Source organism: Megalobrama amblycephala, linkage group LG14 (genome assembly GCF_018812025.1).
Source record: "Megalobrama amblycephala isolate DHTTF-2021 linkage group LG14, ASM1881202v1, whole genome shotgun sequence".
NCBI lineage: Eukaryota > Metazoa > Chordata > Actinopteri > Cypriniformes > Xenocyprididae > Megalobrama > Megalobrama amblycephala.
This window is the reverse complement of record NC_063057.1, coordinates 23,031,731-23,041,336: the sequence shown is the minus strand read 5'-3', so window position 1 is coordinate 23,041,336 and position 9,606 is coordinate 23,031,731. Positions and strand designations below refer to the sequence as shown.

General features: G+C 42.1%; 1 protein-coding gene across 1 annotated transcript; it reads right to left on the bottom strand.

Annotated features, from left to right (window-relative positions):
- Nucleotides 1–1,006: 1,006 nt before the first annotated feature.
- On the bottom strand, nt 1,007–6,139 carry LOC125244297 (gastrula zinc finger protein XlCGF8.2DB-like). Its single transcript, XM_048154348.1, has 3 exons — nt 3,803–6,139; nt 2,653–2,804; nt 1,007–2,396 (listed from the first exon to the last, which is right to left on the bottom strand). The coding sequence occupies exons 2-3, from the start codon at nt 2,735–2,737 to the stop codon at nt 1,429–1,431; spliced, it is 1,053 nt and encodes a 350-aa protein (XP_048010305.1). The 5' UTR covers nt 2,738–2,804; nt 3,803–6,139; the 3' UTR covers nt 1,007–1,428.
- Between the last annotated feature and the right edge of the window lie 3,467 nt (nt 6,140–9,606).

Here is a 9,606-nt window from a genome sequence, read left to right as displayed (position 1 = left end):
TCCACCGAGCGTCCAGTGCCATCGCATGGCACCACGAGAAAGAGCCTCTCGGCAGGCTGAGGACCGAGCGGCAGTGTGTCTGGGAACCGGACCAAGAAATTGTTTTTTTCTCTTTTTCCTCTCTCCCCTCTCTCGTTCTGTCGCTCCCCTTGCTTCCGTCTCCTTTCTCTCGTCTCGTCTGTCCTTACCCCCAGGTGCTGTGGCCGCCGAGACAGGCCCCGGGGGGGAGTAGAGTGCAGTCTCGGGAGTACCCCCCGGCCTGCGAGGGGTGATGGGGGTATGTGACGAGCAGGGCGGGCGAGAGCCGTGAGGGAATGGCGCGAGGCCGGTGACGCAAGTGATAATGAGCATCACCTGCGAGGCGCACCGGCCTTGAGTCTCTCACGGAGGAGCTCCGGAGGCATAAAAGGAGGAGCGACGACAGTGAAGGACGAGAGAGTTTTATTATGTTTGTGTGGCCGGCAGATGTCCGCGAGGGTCTGACGGCATTACTTTCGTTTTGTTCGTTTATTTTATATTAAAGTTTTGCTGAATGTTCGCCGGTTCCTGCCTCCTTCTGCCCATATATATGAACTGCATTACAGTGTAGCTCTCATGAAATCCAAAATGAGCCAATATTTGGCATGACATTTCAAAATGTCTCGTTTTTAACATTTGATATGTTATCTATATTCTATTGTCAATAAAATATGTTTATGAGATTTGTAAATTATTGCATTCCTTTTTTATTCACAATTTGTACAGTGTCCCAACTTTTTTGGAATCGGGTTTGTATGTTAAAAGCACATGTTTGTATTAATGGTGTCTCAAAATAGCACAGTTGAGTACACATAGATGTTCTTAAGATTATCTTGAGAAGTACTAAAGAAGAATTTTTCGTATATTAAGTACACAATTAGTGCGTGAAAATACAGCACTTTAAGTACATTATAGAAGTGTACTGAAACATTGTATTTTAGTGCACTCTTTTCACCTGGGTAGTCAAAGAAACAACAACAAACTCTAATTCTATTTATCTGATATGAGACTTTATTTTAAAGACATTCATGACAGCTGTTGACTCTTCTGTCAGATGCAGTTCAAAAAAAGCATGTCAGAGATAAACCTTTTGTCTTGATTCAGTATCTACGGTCAGATCTCAGGCTAATGTCAGTTATTTTCATAGCTGCAATTTGGACCTTCAACCCTTTGAACCCCAGTGAAGTCCACTATATGGAGAAAAATCCTGGAATGTTTTCCTCAAAAACCTTCATTTCTTTTCCACTGAAAAAAGAAAGACATGAACATCTTGGATGACATGGGGGTGAGTAAATTATCAGGAAATTTGAATTCTGAAGTGAACTAATCCTTCAATTTCACACTTTAACTGTGAAGCACTTTCCACACTGATGACAATAAAAAACCCTTGTGAGAATCCTCATGTGAGTCTCATTTCCCACACATGAATCTCTTCTCTCCAGTGTGAACTCTCATGTGAGTTTTAAGATTTCCTTTCTGTGTGAAGCTCTTCCCACACGGTTTGCAGGTATAAGGCTTCTGTCCAGTGTGAAGTCTCATGTGGACGATGAGGCTACTGTTATGACTGAAGCTCTTTCCACACTGAGTGCATGTAAACGGTTTTTCTCCAGTGTGACTGTTCATGTGACACCTAAGGTTTAGTTCTGTCGTGAAGCTCTTTCCACACTGATCACATATGAACAGCTTCTCTCCGGTGTGTATCCTCATGTGGTAATCAAGAGTGTTTTTATGTGTAAAACTCTTTCCACATTGAGTGCAGATGAAACGCTTCTCTCCAGTGTGAATCCTCATGTGGACTTCAAGGCTTTGTTTTCGACCAAAACTTTTCCCACACTGCTGGCAGGTGAAAGATCTCTCTCCAGTGTGACTGTTCATGTGGTAATCAAGGATGATTTTCTGTGTGAAATTCTTTCCACACTGAGTGCAGGTGTAAGGCTTCTCTCCAGTGTGAAGTCTCATGTGGACGATGAGGCTACTGTTATGACTGAAGCTCTTTCCACACTGACTGCATGTGAATGGCTTCTCTCCAGTGTGACTGTTCATGTGGCACCTAAGGTTTGGTTCTGCTGTGAAGCTCTTTCCACACTGTTGGCAGATGAACGGCTTCTCTCCGGTGTGAATTCTCATGTGTATTTTGAGGTTTCCTTTTTGAGTGAAACTCTTTCCACACTGATGGCAGGTATGAGGTTTCTCTCCAGTGTGAACTCTCATGTGGACTGCAAGGTTATGCTTTTGACGGAAACACTTTCCGCACTGATGGCATGTGAAAAGCTTCTCTCCGGTTTGATCTCCAGTCATGAAATCATGCTGTTTCTCATATTGATTTTCCTCTTCAATTTCATTCAGTTGTTGATTCTCCTCTTTCAGCTCCATCAGGTCTAAAACAAAAAAACAAATACAAGTTAACCCCAGTTTAATGGCACAAAGCCAGGTTTAAGGCAGCATCAGTATTAGTCTGGTCCTGTGATCTCAACATGTCTAGTGTCCACATGAGGTGACCCCCTCCATGTCAAATAAAAGTGCTTTAATTAGGAAATTCGTGTGACATTCTTCAAAAATATCATTCATTTCTGTAGAGCTGGACATTTTAATAAGGATCAAATGACTGAGTTCAGCTTTGAGAATGAAACCAACCTGTTTGTTCCTCAGTTTTTTCATGTTTGACTCTGAATGTTTCTTCAATCTTCACGTCTTCACTCTCCTCTTTAATAAACTCCATCTTTATAATAGTGTGTCACGTGGATCTCAGTTGCTTCACCAGGAGTTTATCTGTGTGTTTGGACACTCTGTCATGATTAAGGTGAGATGAATTAACAGAAAGAAAATCATCTCAATCAGATTTAGTTCAGTGCACTGGTAAGGGAGTCATCGGCCTTAAGCCCGGGATACACTGCACAATTTTTGGCTATCCCAGACGAAAGATTGCCATCGTGAAACAATCGTGGCGATTTCTGTGATCGTGGCTCTTAATCGGTGTTCCTATGTCGTACAGTGAGAGAAGTTCAAAGACAGCCATTTTCCCCGTCTTGCGACCAAAGATAGCCTACGATCATTTTCTAACAGTATTTCAAATTCAGCATGATCAATGCATGCTACGACCTACATCTACTGACCAGCCAATCAAGCTCTTTTCTCTTCTTCTTTCGCCGCTTCCTTTTTTTCAGCACACATGAAAACTACAACTGCCAAAGTGTGATTCAGCAAGGTGTTTTCTTTAACACTAGTGCATGCTGATGACATTTTATTTTTCTATAGAAACCTGCATCCTAGCCCACAAGTCAACAGTTGTCATCATTTAGTAGATCCATGTCTCACAGTATGATTTGTAATGATCTTATAGGATTGTTAAAATCCTGCAGTGTATCCTGGGCTTTAAATAACCTGATTGGACAAAAAATAAATAAATGAATAAAAATTAGGATACAGGAACCGATTATACAGAATCTTACTTTTGTTATGATTTATATTAGGTATTTAATAACTCTTAGATTACATTTAATGAATTGCACTTCCATAAACATTTGCAATTGATTTTTTTTTTTAAGTTCACATTAAAGATGTTTGTTTTTGTTTCAACTGACTCAGAGTTTTCAGTTTCTCTGTCATTATTGCCAGAGATCAAACAGCGTGTTTATGATGAACTGCTTCACAATAAAAGGAGCTGAATGAGATGCAACTTTTCTGTTACACATGTTTTATTTACAAAACTGTTCTTTTATAAGAGACGTTACAATGTAACATTTACTCATTGCACAGTTCTCTATAAATGATCAAAAACACAAACCTTTCTTCAGCAGAATCACAGATGCAGGAGCACGGCGCAGCCTTATGGCATCATGTCACAACACCAAAATAAAAGTCCTCTTCACACGTTAAATAAAAATAATAGAAATTCACATACAGAAAACTCATTAAAATGCTAAGAGTAAGGATTGATTCAAAGATTAAATCAAAGATTTCCAAAGCTTTCAATACCACATATTTTTCCAAAAGCTTCTGGCTTATATATAAATGTAAGCAAGTGTTAAGTAATTGCAAAACCAGCTACAGAGCATTTGTGATATTCTTAATCATATTATAATTCATATTATAAAAGATTGGAAAAAACAACACTTAAATATTTGAATGTAATATTTAAATATATAAATATAAACAAATATTTTAAATTAATAAAGAATTTGTTTATCAAGATTAACTATTTTGGCTGTATTTTATTAACTAAAACTGAATCCTTATATTGAGGCATATATCCAACTTATTCCATCTCAGTTTCAACAAAGAATATAAGAGAAAATCAAAATTTCATCTATGATCTTGATTTTGACATTCTGAATTTAAAAAAGGGTTAAAAACACTTAATTTAATCTAAATTGTAATAATATATGATTTACAGTATGGATTATGTGCTGAAATGTGTCTACAGTATAAAGACAAACATTTACAGAAAGTGATATTCAAACATAATTTTACTTCCCATAATAGCCCTGTATGGAATAACAGCTGCATAGTGAAACTTTATTTGATAATATTTATCGTGAATAACATAATATTTTATATACATAAATAACATTCAGAAGTTTTATTTGAAATTATTAAGGATCAAATATAAGAAATGGCATTTCACGTTTCACATTTCACATTTTATTTGACATGCACACAGGTGTGCTTGTTTAGGATGGGTTTGAGTTGAAGAGTAATTTATTGACAATTTTTTCTCTCTTAAAATGTAGGCAAATGTAAATGTCAGCATTTTCATATATGGCTAGGCAAGGAAATTGAAGTCTCTCAGGTAAAACGAACTTATTGATGCAATTTAGTCAGTCTTCTATTTTATAGACCAACTGTTTGTAAACAGAGATGATTTGGGCGGAGTCTACCTGGTGACAGGAAGTGACAGTTCTGCAGAAGAAGTCTATGGAAGCCATGGAATAAAAAAGTAAAAAAGGTCATTTTAGAGTTTATATCTCACAATTCTGTGAAGATATAAACTATGACTTTTGATATGACTTTTATCAAGTTTGATGTAAATAAAGTATTCAGTCGTGCAGCAGTCATGAAGTCTGACTAAAGCAGTAATACACTAGTTTTATTCAAATTTTAGGAGGCCATCTTTATGGGTGCAGACAAAGCAAACTGTAATGTTTGGCAGAAACAGACGAGATGGCAGGTAAAAATGCAGATCTAAGTGCAGGGGGTTATATTGAAATAAGCAAACAAACAAACATAAACAAGATAATGAGTTAACAAGTCACACCTGGGGAAGACAATCAAGGTGAAAAAACTACAAACTGGAAACAAAATAATGGCACATTGGACAGAAAACAGGAGGTTTAACAAAAGTCCAAGGACAAACATGGAGAACGTGTTCCCCCTTAAAGAGTGGATTTCAGATGCTGTAAAAAAAAAAGTGTTGAAGGGCAAAGCCAATGGAATGGATGAGGGCTTGGAGATTGAGACAGAGCAGGAAGCCAGGGTGGAAAAAGCACACGGGACATCCAGAGCAGAGCAGGTGACCAGGACAAAGCCAGCAGAGCAAGTCACCAAGGCAAACCAAGGCAAAGCAGGTGACCAGGACAAAGCCAGCAGAGCAGGTAACCAAGGCAGAGCAGGTGACCAGGGTGGAGCCGGCATAGCAGGTGACCAAGGCAAAGCAGGTGGCCAGGGTGTAGTCGGCAGAGCAGGTGACCAGGACAAAGCCAGCAGAGCAGGTGACCAGGGCGGAGCAGGTGACCAGGGTGGAGCCAGCAGAGCAGGTGACCAAGGCAAAGCAGGTGGCCAAGGTGTAGTCGGCAGAGCAGGTGACCAGGACAAAGCCAGCAGAGCAGGTGACCAAGGCAAAGCAGGTGGCCAGGGTGGAGCCGGCAGAGCAGGTGACCAAGGCAAAGCAGGTGACCAGGGCGGAGCAGTTGACCAGGGAGGAGCTGGTGGAGCAGGTGACCAGGACAAAGCCGGCAGAGCAGGTAACCAAGGCAGAGCATGTGACCAGGGCTGATCAGGTAACCAGGGAGGAGCAGGTGACCAGGGTGGAGCCAGCAGAGCAGGTTACCAAGGCAAAGCAGGTGACCAGGGTGGAGCCAGCAGAGCAGGTGACCAGGGAGGAGCTGGTGGAGCAGGTGACCAGGACAAAGCCAGCAGAGCAGGTCACCAAGGCAAAGCAGGTGACCAGGACAAAGCCAGCAGAGCAGGTGACCAAGATGGAGCAGGTGACCAAGGTGAAGCCAGCAGAGCAGGTGACCAAGGCAAAGCAGGTGGCCAGGGTGTAGTCGGCAGAGCAGGTGACCAGGACAAAGCCAGCAGAGCAGGTGACCAGGGCGGAGCAGGTGACCAGGGTGGAGCCAGCAGAGCAGGTGACCAAGGCAAAGCAGGTGGCCAGGGTGTAGTCGGCAGAGCAGGTGACCAGGACAAAGCCAGCAGAGCAGGTGACCAAGGCAAAGCAGGTGGCCAGGGTGGAGCCGGCAGAGCAGGTGACCAAGGCAAAGCAGGTGACCAGGGCGGAGCAGGTGACCAAGGCAGAGCAGTTGACCAGGGAGGAGCTGGTGGAGCAGGTGACCAGGACAAAGCCAGCAGAGCAGGTGACCAAGGCAAAACAGGTGACAAGGGCAGAGCCAGCAGAGCAAGTGACCAGGGTGGAGCTGGTGGAACAGATGGCCAAGGCAGATCAGGTGACCAAGGTAGATCTGACAGAGCAGGTGGCCAGGGTACAGCTGTGGTAGCAGGTGACCAGGACAAAGCCAGCAGAGCAGGTGACCAAGGCAAAGCAGGTGGCCAGGGTGGAGCCAGCAGAGCAGGTAACCAAGGCAAAGCAGGTGGCCAGGGTGGAGCTGGCACAGCAGGTAACCAAGGCAGAGCAGATGACCAGGGCAGATCAGGTGACCAGGGAGGAGCTGGTGGAGCAGGTGCCCAGGGTGGAGCCAGCAGAGCAGGTGACCAAGGCAAAGCAGGTGGCCAGGGTGGAGCCGGCAGAGCAGATGACCAAGGCAAAGCAGGTGACCAGGGCAGAGCCAGCAGAGCAAGTGACCAGGGTGGAGCAGATAGCCAGATCAGGTGACCAGAGTAGATCTGACAGAGCAGATGGCCAGGGTGGAGCTGTGGTAGCAGGTGACCAGGGTAGATCCGGCAGAGAAGGTGATCAGGGTAGATCCGGCAGAACAGGTGGCCAAGGCGAAGCAGGTGACCAGGGCAGAGCAGGTGACCAGGGAGGAGCTGGTGGAGCATATGACAAGTACAGAGCTTGCAGAACAGGTGATCCGTACAGCCAGTGGAGCATGGGACTAAGGTGGAGCTAGCAGAGCAGGAGACCAGGGTGGAGCCAGTGGAGCAGGTGACCATCACTGCATAGGCAGAGCCTCAGAGTTTATTGACGGCCTCACTGGCTATAACAGGACAGTTATAAAGTTGAGAAATAACACAGAGGTTTCAGAGATGGCCACCATGGCCATGACAGGAAGTACAGGGAGTTCATGATCGGCCTCCATATAGCCACAACAGTCAAAAGTAGTAACAAAGAGTTTTACAAAGCATATTTTGAATAGTGAATGTTGCCACCTCTGGAGAAGTGGTCGGGGTCAATGCCACCTTGGAAGGAGCAGCAAGAAGTGTGTTTCAAGAGGTTAATTTAGACCACTGCAATAAAAAACAAACAGTGAACTGTCCAGCAAATGTGTCTGGTATGTTATCAATACATTTTGGTTTGGATTGGTTTATTTAGCACTAATAAAAACAACTGAGGTTGAACCAAAGTGCTTTACATAGCTGCATTTTGCACAGATTGCAGGCGTGCCAGAGATGCGGTGGAGACGCCACCATAAAGAGAACTTAAAAAATCGAGACATGATAAAACAAAGGTATGAATGACTCTTTCAAAATCTACAGTTGATAAGAAACGTTTGGTTTTCTCTAGAAGACGCAGGTTATAAAAGCAGGCCCGTACCACTGAATTGATTTGCTTTTTAATTTTTAATTTGTCATCAATTACAAAACCTAAATTTCGTGCAGACATTTTGTAGAACAGTGCCACTGGACCTGGGACATTTGCCTGTCCGAATACAACGACCTCTGTTTTGTCCTTGTTTAACATAAAAAAAATGCCATCTAGTTTTTAACATTGTTTAGGCAAGCTAAAAGAGAATCCAAAGATTTTGTTCGGTGCCTTAGGTAGTTACAGTTGGGTATCAACGGCGAAACAATGGAATGATACTCCATGCTTTCTAAAGATGCTACTCAGCTGGAATTTTGGGGAAGTATCCTGTTTACAGTTAAAGCAGAAGCTGTGCAACTCTGTACATACTCTGAAAATATCAATTTATAAAGAAAACACATGTTTCTAACAATATTTATGAAAGTATCAAAAACTATATAAAAAACAGGATTTAAAAGGCTACTCGATTAAGGCCCAGTTTCACAGATAGGGCTTAGCCTAAGCCAGGATTAGGCCTTAGTTCAATTAGGATATTTAAGAAACTTTTATAAACGTACACTAGAAAACATGATTGGTATGCATCTTGAGATAAAACAATGGCACTGGCATATTTTAAGATCTGTCAGTAGAAGTATCATCCAGTTAAAACAGCTCAAACATGCATTTTCGTTCAGAACTAGATTAAGCCTTGTCTGTGAAACCGGAGGTAAAAGAGTAAACACAACTACAGGCCAAGTTTAAAGGTCCCGTTTTTCGTGGTTTTTTGAAGCTTTGATTGTGTTTATAGTGAGCAATAAAACATGTGTTCATGTTTCGCGTGTAAAAAAACACAGTATTTTTCACATAATTTACTTATCTGTATACCGCTGTTTCCACTGTCATAAAAACGGGCTGACGACTTCCTTGTTCTATGAAGCCCCTCCTTCAGAAATACGTAACGAGTTCTGATTGTGCCAGCGGTTCCTGTGTTGTGATTCGACAGCAGCTTAGCGCTCCTTGCCCGGAAAAGTCACGCCTCTTACCATAACGTGGAGATGCACGCGCTCAGTGTTATTGTAAACATGTCTTTAATTTTACCCTATCAATTTGAGCCGGAATCAGACCCGGTGATTGGACTGCGGGATGAAAATAACAGCGTTTCGACGACATGGCGACAAACACACTCTACAAACGCAACTCTTGTGTATTCCTGTGGGTGGAGGTTAGTCAAAAAACTGTTTTAGTGACGTCATTAAAGAAGGAAGTAGAGGGATGTAGTCCAAACTGGCCGTTCGATGTAGGCGACTTCTGTTAAATAAAATATCTCGCTTGGCATTGAACTTTGAGCTTTAAAATTTTACAGATTTTATTTATACTCTAACAACAACATTACACACTAACTAAAGTTTGAAACATGGGATCATGAAGAACGGGACCTTTAAATAGAATAATTTATTACACTTTCAGTATATCAAAAAATTGAGTACAAATATAGGCTAGATATAAGTCAAGTATTATTGGATATAAGTCAAGTGTAATTTGTAAGTATATTTTTATGTACATAAAGTATATTTCTGACGAGTACATAAAAAGTATACTTTCTTATTTTTATTTAAAAGTAGTATACTAATTGTTCACTTCAATAAACTTTTTTGTAGGGGGAATCTTTAACAAAGAACTCAAACAAGGTA

Coding starts and splice junctions, on each gene's coding strand:
- LOC125244297 (XM_048154348.1), bottom strand. CDS start 2,737: ATGGAGTTTATTAAAGAGGAGAGTGAAGACGTGAAGATTGAAGAAACA. Junction 2,397..2,652: donor AAAAACTGAGGAACAAACAG/GTTGGTTTCATT, acceptor TTTTTGTTTTAG/ACCTGATGGAGCTGAAAGAG.